The 18154-nt window shown below is 34.5% G+C and overlaps 2 protein-coding genes across 3 annotated transcripts; both read right to left on the bottom strand.

Moving 5' to 3' along the window:
* Window positions 502-2299, bottom strand: LOC109356751 (protein phosphatase 2C 37-like). The gene is made up of 4 exons (XM_019600258.1): window positions 1684-2299; window positions 1281-1595; window positions 1003-1108; window positions 502-899 (listed from the first exon to the last, which is right to left on the bottom strand). The coding sequence occupies exons 1-4, from the start codon at window positions 2212-2214 to the stop codon at window positions 574-576; spliced, it is 1278 nt and encodes a 425-aa protein (XP_019455803.1). The 5' UTR covers window positions 2215-2299; the 3' UTR covers window positions 502-573.
* On the bottom strand, window positions 11589-17811 carry LOC109356750 (ARF guanine-nucleotide exchange factor GNOM-like). Of its 2 annotated transcripts, XM_019600256.1 has the most exons (4): window positions 17656-17811; window positions 17097-17291; window positions 16093-16890; window positions 11589-15684 (listed from the first exon to the last, which is right to left on the bottom strand). In XM_019600256.1, the coding sequence occupies exons 2-4, from the start codon at window positions 17112-17114 to the stop codon at window positions 12010-12012; spliced, it is 4491 nt and encodes a 1496-aa protein (XP_019455801.1). In that variant the 5' UTR covers window positions 17115-17291; window positions 17656-17811; the 3' UTR covers window positions 11589-12009. The 2 variants fall into 2 exon arrangements, with proteins under 2 accessions (XP_019455801.1, XP_019455802.1); XM_019600257.1 differs by lacking the exon at window positions 17097-17291.

The raw sequence follows: 18154 nt of genomic DNA, 5'->3' as shown, positions 1-18154 counted from the left end.
ATTCTCATTCATTTTTCTCATTTCGGGATTACATCTGCTGTCATACAATAAATGTCACATCATATATCATGATCTTTTAGGACAACAGATGTGCACCCTCTCACTTCCCGCTCCCCTTTCTCTTCATGAATATGTCATGATCATGCTTATTTACTTTACTTCACCCTCGAGGCAGCGTGAATAGGAAAAAAGATATATTCTGACCTATTCACTTGCTTATGACCCACATTTTTTATATTATGCATAAATGTGGGTAATAATCAAATAAAAACTAAAACAGTAAAACAAGAGAACGTTTACCAGCGTCTTTCTTTTTATTAGACTCCCGTACAATTTTTTAGTATTTTTAGTATATTTATTAATTTACACATGTATACTGATTTTTCTTAAGCTTCAAGCACTTGTTGCAAACAAAAACAAACGTAACCAAACCTAACAATAAAATTAGCAAAATAACGGGACCAAATCTGAATCCTCCGATTTAAACCTTGGTTGAAATTAATTTGTACAATCACATGGAATCATCAAAGCCTAGCCCCTCAATTTTTGTCTCCTTTTCATTACATTAATTAACTAATGATCTCTCCTCAAATCAACTACCACCACACTCACATTGTCTGAACTGTGCCTCGCCAACGCCAACTTGGTCAACAAAATTGATGCATCGGAGCAGGCCTTATCAGATCCCTCCGCCGCCATGTAACTTCCCGGAGACCCCGGCGGCGACACGGCCTTCTGCTGCGCTTTAAGACACATCCGCACCACCCCACATGCGGTGTCGTTTGACACCACATCCCAAAGCCCATCACTCGCTAGTATCAAACACTCATCCTCTTCACTCCTCTCCGTTACCGTTACCTCAGGTTCCGAAATTACATACGGTTTTAGATAATTGTCCCCTGCATAAACAACACATCATAAAACATCAACAACCTTAATCATTCACAGTATTTATTGCTATCATGCGCTGTGAGTGTGACTTTGTTTATCGTGCGAACATACCTATTGCTCTGGACATAGCAAGCACACCAAGCACTCTAGCACCATCCCAATATATCACGCGCCCTCCCGCGGCTTCGACACGAATCAACTCGTCGGGTCGGTCGGGCTGTACAAAACGGGTACGGGTTAGACCACATGCAATACACACGCGCGGGCCCACCACTATTAGTGGAACCAGCACAATCAACATAAACTATTCCCGCGTTACATGCACGCGCTAAACAAATTAAATTCAAATCCCAACCGAAACGGAAACAATCATTAAAACACTGACGGACCTTGTGATCGGAAGAAAGGGGGATGGCAACGCCGTTACGGCATAGAACGGCGCGTGAGTCGCCGCAGTTTGCGACGACTATCTTCTCTGGCGTGAGAACGGCGGTGACGGCGGTGGATCCGACAGCGTCAGAGTGGGGAGTGTGGAGCTCGCACCTGCAACTGGGGGTGTCTTTTGTGTGGGTCCTCCGCTCCACTTCCTTGTCCATGAGATCGAAGCACTGTTCCATGGTGGATTTCCAATCCAAATTCTCTTGTATTTTTTCAATCTCTTCCTTCACAATCCCATGTAGCCTCTCTTTGCACATGGTCGCTACCTGTATAAACAAAACCAATAATTAAGAACCAGATCCAAATTCTATTACAAATAAAAAATCTAAACACGAAGGTATAAGTATCATTTACGTGAGAGCACCCATGACCGTCATAAACACCGATGAAATGAAACCTCTTCTGATCTTGAATTTGATTTTGATTTTGATTTTGATTTTCAGTATTGCTGTTTTTTGAACAGAAGGATGGATACACTGAAACAGCGTCTTCCATATCCCTTCTTCTACCACAAACCGATGTGACTCCATACTTTGGACACTCTTCTACCTCAACCTCGTATCCTAACTTCGTCTCCGTAGAATCTAACGTAGGAACTTCCGAAACAATAACAACTTCATCGTATCCCTTAGATTCCTTGTTTTGCTCTTCGTTCTTATCTATAGTAAGATTTGATTCACAATTTTGGACAGTGTTTTCGCATTCACGTGACTGTGGGTGTGAATCGAGCTTCTGGCGTTTCCAGCTACTACCATCGGATGACGGAACTGCCATGTCGGCGATGTATTTCAAAGGGAACAGATCGGAACTCCGGCGTCGGAGCGAGGAAGAAGCAATTGGAGTTGAGGTTTCTCCTTCAACAACACCACAACAAATCCCAGCCATTACAAAAAACAAATTAATCTAAAAATTGAATTGGTCTTAGACTGTAATAATAATAATGAAGAAAAAGTGGGAAGGGTTGTGAGGAATGAACCTTTGAAATAGGGAAGGGATGGTACCTGAGGGACACAGATAGAAAACGGGCAGCCTGCCCGTCACCGTCACGGGCATCATCATACCATTATATTCAATCTCAACCCTTCATCATATCATTTCTATTAATTTTCCAACACGTGGTGATGCCTTTTCTAAGTGATGCTACGTGGGCCAATCATAAATCAACACGCTATCTTTCATATTCAATTCCAACTTATGCTGCTTTTGAGTTTTGCACTCTATTACTATTCTTTGCAAAATGTTTTTCTCTTCTCTTTTATTGTTGTCCCTTCTTTTTTCGGTATTATGAGAAGACACTCGTCCGAAGGATATTACCACGTGGCGTCATCGTGGAATCCGAGATTCCTGTTTTGATTCTAATTACCATGTTTCCTACCCTAAAGTACCACGCGCTGTGTCCCCTCTCTGTTTACTGCCACATTTATATATTATTGTTAACCCACAAATATTATAGGTTATTAAATAGATATAAAATGTTTAGGACAAAAGCTGTTATCTCTGCAAATTAAATAAGAGGGCGACATACTTAGTTTAAATTTTTTAAACTTATTACTTATTGCCATCAATTTTATGAATATTTTAGATTTTCTTAAAATTGTTGGTTAAGATGGGAAGTAAGTTTAAAAAATGTACTCTTTGGAGTAAGTAAATCTCTCATCTTCAATAAATCTAAAATGTTTAGGATAAAAGTGGAAAGTTAAATTTAAGTTTAGATGTTATGGATTGGGATTTAAATTTAATAAATGGAGAAATGATTAAAATAGAAGAGAGTGAGTGAGAGACAGATGGTGATGAACGTGGGTGGGTAATGGGGATTGAAGAAGGAAAATGACTATTAACATGCTTACATTAAATTATCAGGTCTAGTCTTGTGAGAAAAAGTATGCTATTATAAAAAATTTATGATGAATTATATATTAACATGGACTTTTATATCTATCATTCGTAGATATTAAACATTTAAACTACTATACTATTGACATTTTAAATAAATTTATGCTCTTATATAATAATATCTAATATTACCTAGCATATTTTAAATTTAAATTATGAAATAATAATATCTAATACTATTCAAAAGTTGAAACCTATTTCAATACAATAAAGTATTTAAATTCTCCGTTCTAGATTTAAATATCTACATGACCATAAAAATTAAGTGTTCTAATTTTGGAAACAGAAGTAAATCAAAGACTTTAAATATAATCATTTTCAAAAGATAAAGTTTTTTTAATATATATTGATAGACAACACATGAAATAATAATATACTTATAGATATAATTGTGAATGATGTGCATATGTATATATATAATGAAAATATTTAAGTATCAACTACGTATAAAATGATATATATATATATTGGTAGTAAAAGACTCTTAAAAGAATGAAATTATATTACTAGATCAATTTTTTTGTTTCCCACAAGTATCATTGCACTAGAGGTAATCTTGTTCGAGCCGAGAACATCCATAGGTATATGAGACTAACTCTCTCAATAAATATTTTTTTCATCCACAAGACTTAAACCCAAAACTTTATTTAAGGAAAATTAAGCATACATCATATGAACCAACACATGTTGATATTACTAGATTGTTCCGACTAATTTAAATACATTATCTACTTTGTACCTAAAAAAATACTATTACTATATATATATATCAAATAAGTACATATAAAGATAATGTAATAATGAGGATGAGGTTGGAAAGTAAAACTTGTCATTTGTCTACTCTAAATACTATGACCAATTTTTAAACCATTAATCTCATGATTAAATCCAACTAAGATTTGGAGGAAACTAAGTTAAAATTATATTTATTAAAAAATTATTTATGTAACAAATTATAGTTTTTATTTAGTATTAGATTTTCCAGTATGAGAAAAAATACGAATCCGAAGAGAAGATGTGAGTGGGTGAGTCATTGTTTTGTTCTCCCCTTCCAGTTGTCCAATGAAAACGATGTACGTAACAGTGCATGCAAATTAGGACACGTATAAGAGATCATGTCAAACCCGATTGACAATATGTCAATATCTAATGTTCCCAGAATCGCTCCAGGGACGCGTGGCCATTACTTACGTGCACCTTATAGAGTCATACATAGGAAAATAGATTTCCTGTCCATGTTGGTGTCATTAATGTTGTCTTAAAGTTAATCAAAATATATTATTTAATTAAAAAATATTTATAAAAAATAAATTAATATTTTATATTATTTTATGGAATATTATTTGATAGGGATGTAAATACACCAAAATTTTTGGACACAGGATCCCAATCCCAACATAGATTTCAACTTGTCCAAGTTCAACACCTTCTTTGCCAACCCCACGTTCCCTCCACCTTTCTAAATTCAACAAGTTTCGACCGTCACACCTCCCCACATACAAATTCAAAATCCACCCCTCCTATTTTTTAATGAAATTATGTCACATTTGATATTTTTTGTCACCCAATCAAGCTAGAGAAATATATATTTCTGTATACTAAGTCATAAAGATGACATTATATGGAATATATTAGTCATGTAATAAGATAATATCTAAAAAAATTGACGGTTCCTATCCATTTTTTCAGTCTTCCTTAACGTTTCTTTGACCGCTCTGTTTAGCAAGTAAAACAATAATCAAAGCCTAAATAGTATAATAAGACTGTGATTAGTTTTTACATCTTTACATTTTCTTTCTCCTATCATTGTACTTCATATAGTTTAACAATTCGTTAAATGTGCAAATGGCAAAGGCAACCACTGAAGCATGCAAAAAATAACGGAATTCATTCTTAACGACATGGAGAAATTAGTTTGCTCCAATCTTTGTTTTTTACTTGTTCTGGTTTAAATAGTAATGTACTTGTTTTAAAGAAAACTTATTTAGAATAATTCTTGAATTTAAATGTCATTGGAAATTTTCAATAGTATTCTCGAAGATGTAATGCCTTTTTCAGAATGAAAATGATATATTTTTACAAATTTTCTTACAAATCCTCATATGTCATAAGAAAAGATAACATGTAACACTTTACAATTGGTTTTGATTTACGAGTGATATATTTCACTTACTTGTGAATATGATGATTTATAAGAGAATTTGGTAAGAGGATATATTATTATTATTTGGATGTTTTTATTAGTTGTGTTACTATTATTTTGAGAAGGAAAATGATATATCATCATACAAATCCTCCTATATTGTAACAAAAGTAACATGTTTACAAGTAATACTTTATTTATTAATGATTTGTTTACAAATAATATATTTCACTTTCTTATAAGTATGATATTTATAGGATGATTTAATAGAAGGATATATTAAGTCTCCTTATAAGTTAAGGATATAATAAATGCATGTATTTTCATCTCTAACTTAAAGGAGTTTGAATCATCTCTATTATTGGAGATATTATACTGTCTTAGGATTATGACAAAATGATAAAAACAAATTTAATGTTCAGTATTTAAAAATAAAAAAATATATTTTTGGTGACGGAGATAGATCTTGCTTGTTAGAGTTGGGTGGGGTGGTGGAAAGTTTCTTTTCTTTCTTTTCTAGTTCATTAGGAGGTAGCCTTGACCTTGAGAAGCTTCATATCTCCGAGTCTAATAATGGAGTCGCGGCTCTTGAAGAGAAAGAAATTAAATGAAATGATATTTGCCATTTTCCCTAAATTAATTTGTTTAAAAATATATATTTTGTATTTTAAAATAAAAGTGACTTGTCACATGTCATAATTATAAGATATCACCGGCCTCTCCGTTAAAGAAGATCCAAATTCAACGTAATGAGATGATTTCAGCCGAGCCATTGTTTTCTATAGACAAATATTAATATTTTGTTATAGGGTAAGACTTGAACTCACAACCTCTTTTATTCCACTTTTTAAACAATTCACACTGGCTATCAGACCACTTTATGATTCCCAAAAAGAAATATGTTTATCCTAGTACTACTCTCCAGCTCTGCCGTTGTAACTTTGTGTTTTTTAAAGAGATAATACTATTCATATATCTTCAAATTTCTGGTTCAGAAAAGGGTCTACCTAAAAACATTATTAAAAGGTAGAAATCATGTATTGAAAAGTAACCCAAACCCTTGGAAATATAATAAATTTCGCAAGGACAATGTATTCTTGATTTAGGAAAGGTATTTAATATAGTAGGTAGATCACGTATTCATCAAAGGATAAGGATGAACAAATAACCAAATCATACATAAAACTAAGTATAGTCACAACCGAAAATGAAAGCAGTGAAAACTATAAAAACATGATTGAAAATGGCTAAAGGCTCCTGGTAGATTAAATTTCTATCGGGTGTATGACAAATATTTTAAAGTTAAAGTCTATTACAAAAATTTATACACCTAAAAAATAATCAGTTTATATTGAAATACACCCTAAAAACAATCAATTTAAAGGCCTAATTTGTAGATAGACCAATAAATCTAAAGTAGATAAATATATAGATCTAATGATTTAAAGTTTTAAGTTGAAATGCTATTATAGGATTACTTTTTGATTTGTTATTTGTAAATTGTTTAAAGTTGGGTTTCCCAAATTTCCTAACAAGTAATATTTTGCCGTAGTTCAATCGTGTTTTTGTAATGTTGGAGTTAAATGTGTATGTTTTGAAGTCTCATTGGTTTAATTATTAATAATTTAAAGTTATTATAAGTGGATGAATTTATAAGTCTACAATTTTATCATTTTTAATCAACATATGTTGTGGATTCTATTCAATGATTTGTTATTCTAATTTAACTTTACTCTTTATATATCTACCCCGTTTACATTCCCAAATTCCTAACACGTTTTCCTTTCGCATCGCTCCCAACACATCACCGATTACTTTATAATAGACCAAGTTTTTAATCTAATTAATGACTTTCTTAATTAAGCTTGACTGAACATAGCCTAAATGAACAAGCATGTATTTGAAAATTTCTTGTGTAACCTATATACTACATATATATAGTTTGATTTTTTTTGTATTACTAAATATATATTCTCACATTTTTAAGTAATGAATTAATCCATTTTGAGTTTTTCTCGATAAATGTCATTCTTATGAATTAAATTATCAACCTTGACAATAATGCCTTACTCCACTATATTAATGTTTAGTTGGTATATATTGTTTGGATTTGACAAAGATATTATGAAAGAAAATGAATTGAATATCAGTGCCAATTTGCCACGAGTAGGACCAACATATACACGCGTACATAAGAGGTGAAGAGTACAAAAAAGGTTGCAGCTGTTCTGGCACTTGCTCCTCAAACTCTGCAAAAACGAAACCATGTGATTAACATCATCACTTTCTGTCACTCAGAATCTGCAACTCAACCTGCCCTTTTCATTCTTAGCTAAATTAACACTACAACAGAATTCTTTTTATACCAATTTTAGCAAAATATCTACACAATTTTTTAATCTCATAATATCTATCCATATTTCTATATTATCTTATAAGTTTTGTTGTTGTTGATTTTATTAAGCCTTTTGATCATTAAAGAACTTTCAAGTTTCAACCCTCTCTCATTCTATATATTATAATCATGTGAGAAAAATGTGATAAGAACATTTAGTATGGACCTATAACTAAATGGTTAAGATTAAAAGATATATGTACGTGACTATGATGTGATCAATAACTAAATTTATCCATAATTATTTGTAAGACACAAATCTATTATTCTTACAATTTTTATACGAGAATCAGTTGAAGAGTGTGTATTTTGGGACTAGGCATGATGATAACAAGGTCATAACATTTTCCAAAGGAGTAGTAAATTCATATATGTAACATGTTGCGTCTTCTGATTGAATCAGGGATAGAAATAGAACACCAAAAATATCTTATGCATGCATGGCTTGCGCGTGTCATTGTGCTTTATATCAGAAGCTTCAACATGAAGGCTAGTGTGTATATGTGGAATTTCAATAATTTTCAAAAGGCTTTGGTAACTTGTGAGATTTTAGCTAGCTATAATTGCAACACGACAAAGCAAAAGGCTTTTATTAAAAGCTTCGTGATGATAATTACAATGGCAGTGGACAAAATATCAAGCAGTCAAGGTTCTCCTTTGTTGTAAGATAAATAAAACTGACCCTAGAATGGTCCATTGTAATTGTTGTATGCACTAAACTCTTTTATATATATATATATATATATATATATATATAAAAGAGTTTAGTGCATACAACAATTACAATGGACCATTCTAGGGTCAGTTTTATTTATCTTACAACAAAGGAGAACCTTGACTGCTTGATATTTTGTCCACTGCCATTGTAATTATCATCACGAAGCTTTTAATAAAAGCCTTTTGCTTTGTCGTGTTGCAATTATAGCTAGCTAAAATCTCACAAGTTACCAAAGCCTTTTGAAAATTATTGAAATTCCACATATACACACTAGCCTTCATGTTGAAGCTTCTGATATAAAGCACAATGACACGCGCAAGCCATGCATGCATAAGATATTTTTGGTGTTCTATTTCTATCCCTGATTCAATCAGAAGACGCAACATGTTACATATATGAATTTACTACTCCTTTGGAAAATGTTATGACCTTGTTATCATCATGCCTAGTCCCAAAATACACACTCTTCAACTAAAACCTGCAAAGACACGTGCATGGAGATTGCTGAGTTTAATTGCATGCTGCAATCCACGTACTCATACTCATTCTATACTGTTGGCGCTTCTTTGAAACTACTCACTAGAAAAGAAACAAAACCAGGCTTAAACTTTGTACGGTATTGTGTTTCCTAGGATCCATGTAATGTGGTGTTAATGTATCACTTTAATGGATTTGAATCTTGGTATTGATATGCAATTAAATATATAACAGATTCGGTGTTTTTGATCTCTTGTAAGTTGTAACTGATATTAGTTTGCCCCCACTTTGATCAGAAATCCTGATTCTTGAACAAAACTTTGAGATGCCTAAATGATACCATCTTTCTATTTTGTTTTAAATTCAGATAATTAACATTGAATAAATAAATTGAGTACCCAAAAGTTGTTATTTGTGGTGAAAGTGGACTATAACCAAAATAAAACGTTACTTATAACTTATAAGGTAAGAGATTCCAATCTTGGAGTATTGGGGAGAAGTTTACTTAAACCAAGTATTGTCTTTGTTTATTTACACAATTCTTAAACTTTGACTGTTAGAATTAGTTTTTTAAGGGATAAAGACGTTGACAACACTAACTAAACTAAGAAGAAAACATGATAAGGCTTTTGGAACAAAAATAATCATACACAAGTTAACAGGGTGCATAGGAATTATGGATGGAGATCACTTGTTCTTAACGGTGTCTCATTCTCTCTCCCAAGTCAATCATATATTAATATATGGATAAAATAAAAACTTTAAAAGCAAAAGGTAATAAAATATACATTCTGATTGGCTTGTGACATGTAATAAGACACCGTTTAAGAGATATAATTTCAATCCAGAAATTACATGTTCCACACATAATGATTTTGCATACTAGGTCTTTTGCCCATTGTCATGCTAGTTTTCCACACGCATAATAATTGTAGCTAAAGAAAGCAGCACAATGAGTCATTTTAAGCCATATCTTTCAGAATATTATGTAATCATTTATGTTGGAGCAATAAATAACACTAACTTTAATATCAATAGATCTTTTAGTTGTCCATAAACGGTTCTAGAACCTATGCTCCTAATTATTCCTACCCTCATGTCCTAACATTCTAGTCTGGCTATGAGCATTCTAAGAGCCAATGGGCCGGCCAATATATAAGAGAATCTTAAATTGCATTTAACAACGATAATTGTGACCTTAATATTGTGGTATCAGGAATATCCAGAATGATATTATGAGCACAATTGTAGCCCTATTGGCCACATTTTTTTGCAATTGCCCTAAATGCAATATAACTACATTTGTGGCTACAACAACAATCTAGAACATTGACCTAAACTCAAAAGGTAAGCATGCCATATTGAAAATAAATAGAGTCATCTTCTTTCATTTTTCTCTACGTCACTCTATCTAGTATATATTTGCCCTCTATAAATAACTACTTTGACATTGGAGTTCATTTTGAGATACTCACAAAAAGCAATCTAATATTGGTCCTAAGCCCATTTCAACATTAGACACTCCAATGATGCTTTTAGCCCAAAATCTTCACAGCCACGTCATTCCATAGAAGAAGAAGAAGAACAATAAACACGGAATAGAGGAAAAGAAGTCAATGTTATGAGAAGACAGAAGAGAATGGAAGTCAATGTTAGCGGTCATGACATTTTGACTTAGAATGTTATTTAACACTCAATAATATACTAAATTGTTGGATTCATCCTATTTTCCCAACATTATTATCTTGATCTCACAAGATGGTACACTATAACTCAATTCTACAGTTTAAACAGTTAGTACTTTTTTAGTATTGGGAGGGTCCACTTACTCCAAGAGTAAGTTTTTCCATATCCTAGCCATCAATTTTAGAAAAATTCAATAGTTTAAATTAATAAGTAGATGTAATCCAATAGTTTTAAACTTACTCTTAGAATAAGTGAATATAGTATTTACTACAAAAGTGAAATTATGATAGGAAGAGAAACAATATTACGCATTTTAAAAACTAAGCTCAATATTATATCTTAGAGATCCTAACAGAAAGAACACATAAGTGGTTTTAACTTTTAAGAAGCCTCAGAGTAAAAAGAAAATATCCGTTGCAATTTGCAAGCAATCCATTATTTGGGTCAGTTTTTATTGAGCATATCTGCTCTGAATCTGCTGCTATTAGGCTCCATTACTTTTGGGCTCAGTCCCTACAATTTACAAGCAATCCATTTATTCCATTAATAAATTATATTCTCTCCGTTTACAAATTTTTATATTTAAAATATCCTATTAAATTTTCACGCAGCTCCACAATTAATTTATCACTATAAATTCGATCAAGTAAATAATTTATTCAAGATATAATGACTATTAACCCAATAACACATGGGTCAATTACCATTAATCACATCCTATTTGCTATTATTTAAGAGTAGATGACCGTTATTCTATATATTTCCCAGACACGTGTCTCAGAGGCTCTAATAAGCCATAAGCAACTGTAACATTTTTTGTGGTTAAAAGTGAAATGGAGATATTGGACGTTAAATATCTATTTAAATCTCCAGATGAATTTGTCTTTAAAACGAATATATAAAAACATTTCAACTAGTAAATTGAGATCAGTGTTACTTAGAGACAATTTTCCTTTAAAAAGAATTTTTTTCCATATATGTTAATTCCAAAACTTCTGTTGTTTGCATCATACCCGTAAAATACATCTCAACAACTAAGAATAATTTCGAGTTCTGTAAAATATACCAAGACAACAACACTTCCCAATAATTTGCAGTTAAGAGGCTCAGAATGGACTCAAGTAGAGAGGAGATGGTCTCTGTAAGGACAATACTACAAGTGGAGCACTTTAATGGTTCTCAAGCTATAACTTCAACCAAGCATGTTACTAGTATCAAGCATCCCAGTGAAGATGTGACTGAGATATTCATATTCTGCATAATCAGCTTGTGAGAACCCAGACAACCTCCAAATCAAAAAAACTGGGATGATGGGTTCATAGGGACACAGCAAAAATAATTGAAGGAGACACAGCACTGCAGCTATGATTAACCAATACCACCGCCATCTTGGCCCACAGTTCCATTCGAAGGAACAGAAACGTTTTCACCAGGTCCCGAACTTCCAACTGTTTCAGACTGTTTCTGCTGCAAATCCTCTGAATCTTGCTCAGGGAATACCTCAGACTGCAATGATGGGGCAATGTTATTTATGTGCTGCCATGTCAGTTCCCACAAACTATTTCCATCTACGCTATTGCTCCGCACTAGTATGCCCCCTGCTCTCATAACAAGCAAAGTGTTCTTAAGAAGTTCTGGCACAAGCTCTTGAATCTTTTCGCTTCTCCTTCCCCTAACTTTTAACTTCATATATACTTCCAACCGATTCAGTACACCCAACCATATTTTGTTGAATTCTGTCAATTGTGATAGGTCTTGGAGTAAATGGAGGAAAACTTTAGACAAGAGCTTCAAGGCAAGAACAAGTGTTACTTCCATGTTCCGGTAGTCCTTTTGAGACTGTGTCTGCGAAATTTCAAGCAGATCATCAACCACAGTGAATATCACTTCATTAAAACATTGTAACCACAAATCATGTGAGAGATGAATCCCAACAGATCCTGTCAAGCAATTGCGCAGTGCTAACAACGCATGGTTTCTAACTTCCACTCTCAGGTCCAAGCATAGTTTACTTAGTCCCTGTACAAGCCTCAACCACATCTCTCCAATGTCCTGCAACATCTTTGCCACTTCCTCTTCTTTCATTGCTTGCTTAGCATCACTAGTCCACTTTTGTAAACAATTGACAGACCCTGCCATAAGATCAAGTGCCACTACAGACCGCTTTACCTCTCCAACACGAGATTCTGCAAACTGCTTTGCAGCATCCACACAGAGAACATAATTAGCTGGAAGCAAGTGGGCTCCATCTGACATTATGAACAACAATGCATCAAATCCAGCCTCAGATGCTTCCAGGTGTCTAGCAGTGATGGAAAGCAGTGACGTAATCATTCGCCATCCTAACTGAGATCTAATATGAGAAGCATTTGCCTTCAGGAGTTGATTGACTTCCTGTGTAATCTGTTCATAATATGCATCAGCAACACGTGCATCCAGTTTCAGGACAAGTTGAAGGGATCTCAAAAGTTCTTCAGTAATGTTCTCTTTGTACGGAAGTAAGCGATGGCAAATCCTCAAGAGTCCGAAAACAGCCTTCTCTACCAGTGCACATGGTATCACAGTTGACTGAACAATATTGGATATGTGCTCATAAACGCCCTGCCAAAGAAGTTCAACCCTATCCCTATTATTCAGAGTGGTTGCCACAAGTAACTCCAAGCAGAAAACTGAAGTATCTTCATCCTCAGATGTTCTGTACCCTTTCTTAGGTCGCTCTCCTGCACTAATGAGTGCTCTTGAAAGGTGCAATAGGGATTCAGCTTGCAAAAATTTACTCTCAGTGAATATGCTGTCAACGCGGCACTTCTGTATTGTTTGAAGAGCACGCTGTTGAGCAGCAAGTTCTTCTTCAGACATTACTGATCTTGGCTCCTCAATACCGAGATATAAGAGTTGACTAAATCTGCTCATTAATCCCAAGGATCTCTTTGGAGTACTAACAGAAGGAAGATGAGTTGAAGATAAGGTAGCATTACGCTTCCCATGACCAGTTTCTGTAGAAAGCTCTGACGACTCAGTCGCATCACTGGTCATACAAGCAGGAAGAAGGCCTAACTTGTGCAATCTTAAGATACAATCAAGAATATTCCTCCATCCAGTGCGGATGTAATCACCATGCATATTCGCAATAGTGAAGATTGTCTCAGTTGTCATTCTTGCTTTTGTGTCATCTGCAAAGGCTAGGATTGACTCCTCAACAGATAATGGATCCAAAATAGTAATGAATTTACAAAGAGACACAACCAAATCATCCAGTACATTTTCAAGACGATAGTGTGCAGATATCTTTGCAACAGCTAAGAATCCATCCATACAAGTTTGGTATACCTCCTCATTTTCAGCATTGTCAAATACCACAGAAATGGCAGCAATTGTAGGACCAGACAACATAGCAAACATATCATAATCAAGATATGCTCTGGAATCAGAAACAATGAATGGAACAGAGATTTTTGACATGTGCAAGAGATAAATCCACTTACTTGAAGTCATTTCAGGAAATCCAGAACCTTGCTCACGAGTTGTGCGGATCTCATTCTTACAAATTGAATGGTAAAGTTCTGACAGGTAATCTCTAGGTAGATCATTGCCACCATTTATTCGCCTATTATTTCGGATAAAATCCTCTTCTGTCATCTTCTTTTTTACCTGTGCATTGTGATGATCTGTATTAAGCAGTATGATAGAGTATGATAACAAGAGAGCCGCATCCTTGTTAGCAAGGATATGTGGCAATTGTTCATAATATCTCTCAGAGAAAGCTTCAAGCACCCTTTGTATCTTCTGTGATTCTCCAGGAAGTCTGAAAGTCTCCAAAAATAGTCGCAGGGCATTGTCTAGTGTCATTTCTTTGAAATCAAATGTTCTAGCGAATTCATGAAGAACCTGAACACAGAATTCATCATGGTTTCCTAGGTAATCACCAATGAGGTTCTTATCCAGCCCAGGAGTGTATCTGAAAAAACATGCAATACTTTGGGGATCAAGTTTGTCAGGTAAGAGATGTGTTCCTTGGAGAAACTCAAGACCTTTCTTAGTATCATGGTTAAAATGATCGGCACCAATCATCAATATTTTCTTGAAGCACTTTCTTCGGCAAACAAAAGGAACCCAATTATTTGGATCCCGGAAATTTTCACACCTTTCCTGCCAGAATGGAGTATATTCTTCAAGATTCACAGCAAAGTTTTCTGAACTTAAAGATCCATTGCCTAATCTTTCAGCTATTCCTTGCATGACAGCAATAAGACCATCCAAAGCAAGAACATGCATGGAAGACAGTGGAGTGTTCACAGGAAATGCACTTTTGGACAACAAATTAGCAATGTCTTCGAAGACATTATTGCATGTTAAGTCACAGTCAAAGTTAGCATACATCTCCACTGTGAATGTTTGTTGCCTGCAAAAGTCAACAAGAGCCTCCATGGCAACTTCTTGTTGCTGAAATGAAGCTCCATACTTGCTTTGTGCAAGCCTCAAAATTACACAAGAAAAAAATGCTTCTAGCTGTAATTTGAGTTCCGTACGAAGATGGTGATACAAATTTAGAACAATGCTACACACCATTGAAAGTACAAGGGGGCTCGTTGACAAACCGAATTGCATAAGATTGCAGAACAACTCATCCTGAATTAAGCTCAGCAATCTAGGGTGTCGGTGAAAAGAAGGCCCTCCCAACTCTATGACTGAATTAATCAAAGTTAAGGCAAAAAGAGGCACATCTTCATCAAATGCTATTGTGTTTGATCGAGGATTCATTCCCATGTGCTCAGCAACATTCAACAAAGAACACAAGAAGTGAAATATTTCCATCATACAGGGAATCCCATATGGTTCTGTCGTAAGCTGCAATGCAAGCAGATCGGTCTCCACGCCATTGCTAGCAATAGCTGTGTTTTCATCCACAACAGCTGCTGTCACATCACTCAAAGTACTGGAAGAAATACCAGAAGTCAAGGGTGGACCATCAATTACAGAAATCAAGCTCCCATTCTCCAATTGTCTATTTGTAGAATTTTGTTCATTGTTTAGCCCATCAGCCTGCCAAAAAAATCAGTAATCAAAACTATCAGTAATTATTCTCAAAGTACTACAATTTAATGCATGTCCTCGCTTTGAAATTCTTATTTATTCCGAGAACATTTCCTTCATTACTGTTAAGTTCCAGAGGATCTTCCTAGAATATTAGTGGTATATTTTATTTGGGAATAATAACTCAATAGAAACTGAAACATGTAATTAACAGTAACGGAAGCAGAGTGTACTTAAATTACGGAAGTTTTCCATTCCAGCGCTGAGAATAAGTGAATAACAAACAATAGCAAAAAAAATCACATAAATTGGAACCATACCCCCACCCTAGGTCCCAATTTTTCATTACAGCCATTTTCTTTCATAGCAATCAAGACAACATTATGATGAAAAAAGTTGAAGATTGCTACTAAATACCTCTTGTTTTAAAGCACTGCTCCCATTTACCAATGCATGTTCTGTGTTGTTAATATCTTGAAGGTGAGAGAAAATACACCGAACAAGTTCATGCATTGTGTAACGTGCTATCCGCTGCAACAACTCTCCTTTGGTTCCTGCTTGATGAACGATACGGAAACAAGTATTCACGATGGTGCAAATATGTTGGTTACTCAACATTACAGATGCTTTACTTTTCACACAAGCTAGAAGAACTTGTAAGATCTTCATCAATACCACTTCTTCTGATCCAGGATCAGTCACCTCAAATCTGCAACTTGTGACAGCATCAACGACCAACTGCATGGCATCCCCAACCTTGACAGTATTTTGATCAATCACATCCAGAGTTAAGATCTTGTAAACAGAAGACAGAGCAACGCCAGTAATTGGTGCACCAGTTTCCTCTGATTTAATCACATCCAGAAAAGGCTGGAGATACAAAGCAGGGTTGATGACAAGCCATTGATTCTGCCACGAAAAAATTTGCCTCCTTAATGACTTCAAAGACTGAACAAGGGAATGCTCCAACTGATCATCATCTGACATATAATGAACTCCCCATCTAACATTTCTTCGCATGACAGCCAAAACAGCACCAATTTCTGCATTGATCATGCATGCAACAGTATTTTTGTTAGGATATCCTGCATCAATTTGCTCAGGTTCATTTTCCATTGTGTTGACACCAGTTTGCGTACGAAACTTTAGATGTCCCAATTTGACAAACAGATCTGATTGGCATTCACCAGCAGAACTCTGAAATGAATCAAATCCCTAAAAAAGCAATATTGACGGAGAATCAGCAGAAGTGACTTGGGTTTCCACATGCTAATGACTCTAACAAAGCATAAGTAACATGAACAATCCAACTTCAACATTAGAAACAGAGCCCGAGGATCTACCGGAACGCCAGAAAAATCCATCATAACAAAGATATACATGGTGAATAGTTAAGCATACTAGATAGATAATAAACTCACATACAGGCACATGTACATAGCTTATCATATGCACGAATGAAACTAACTTTATCATTGATCCCCTTGAAAACAGTCCTATGATATGCAAAAATCATAGAACGTTGAATCCTCTTTCTCAGTTACTTAAGTATGATTTCACCTCCTAAAAATTGGAGTCATCACAGAGCTACTATAACCATCATCAACTATCAGTCACTAATTCCTCCGTCAAAATTCAATTCAGATAGAAAATTTCCATGATTTAGTCTAACCACATATTGGACAAACAAATCACGCAAAAAAAACTTGGATCCACAATTAAAACTGACACCATTTCCCTGCACACTGATAATTATGATCTAATCAAGTGGAACAATATCTATTTGTAATTGAACTTAAAATTCAATACAAATATTTAAAAGAAGTATATAAAAGCCTTTGATTCCGACAATGACATTAAAAAAAACGAAAAATGACATTGAAATTGAAACAAAAATTTTTTTAAAAAAAATGGCAATGAAAATGAAAGCAGATGGAGATGACGGAGAAGAATAAGAAGAAGAAGATTAAGGAAGATTACCCCGATCGTGAAGTTAGGACATAAATCAGAGCTTGTAGGTTACATTGAAATCATGGATTCTGTTACTCTCTACCTTCAAATCGAAATCTCCCCTCTCTTTCTCTTTCTCTGTTATTTTTTTCCATTTCCAAATTTTTTATTTGCTTCCGGGCACTCTAAGAAGCGATAAATTACGAGAGTAGTCATGAATTTCATTCAATTCTTATGATTGTTGAATGTATTCATGGGTCGGGTCGGGTCAACTTTACACAGGCCCTTGTCTGAGCCTGATGTACAAATGTACAATAATTGGAATTGGGTCAAGTTTACACTCGTTATCTTATCTTACTTGGTATTATATAAGAAAGTAGAATTGTAAAAACAAAATGTTATGGTGGTTTTCTAAGAGACATAAATATATATGTTAAACAAAATCAGTGTAAATATCAAACTTTGATAAAAGAGCATCGATTGTGGGGTTCGTTAATAATTTTATGAACTATTCCATGGCTCGAAACCC

The sequence above is a fragment of the Lupinus angustifolius genome, chromosome LG09 (genome assembly GCF_001865875.1).
Source record: "Lupinus angustifolius cultivar Tanjil chromosome LG09, LupAngTanjil_v1.0, whole genome shotgun sequence".
Lineage (NCBI taxonomy): Eukaryota > Viridiplantae > Streptophyta > Magnoliopsida > Fabales > Fabaceae > Lupinus > Lupinus angustifolius.
Note: the sequence above shows the minus strand (reverse complement) of the source record. Positions and strands in the feature narration are given on the sequence as shown.

What these genes read in the sequence shown, in the direction of transcription:
- LOC109356751 (XM_019600258.1), bottom strand. Translation starts at nt 2,214, where the DNA reads ATGGCTGGGATTTGTTGTGGTGTTGTTGAAGGAGAAACCTCAACTCCA. An exon ending in CCCTTTCTTCCGATCACAAG is followed by an intron (nt 1,109 to 1,280) that starts GTCCGTCAGTGT and finishes CGTTTTGTACAG; the next exon opens with CCCGACCGACCCGACGAGTT. An exon ending in TGCTATGTCCAGAGCAATAG is followed by an intron (nt 900 to 1,002) that starts GTATGTTCGCAC and finishes TTGTTTATGCAG; the next exon opens with GGGACAATTATCTAAAACCG.
- LOC109356750 (XM_019600256.1), bottom strand. An exon ending in GCAGTGCTTTAAAACAAGAG is followed by an intron (nt 15,685 to 16,092) that starts GTATTTAGTAGC and finishes TTTTTTTGGCAG; the next exon opens with GCTGATGGGCTAAACAATGA.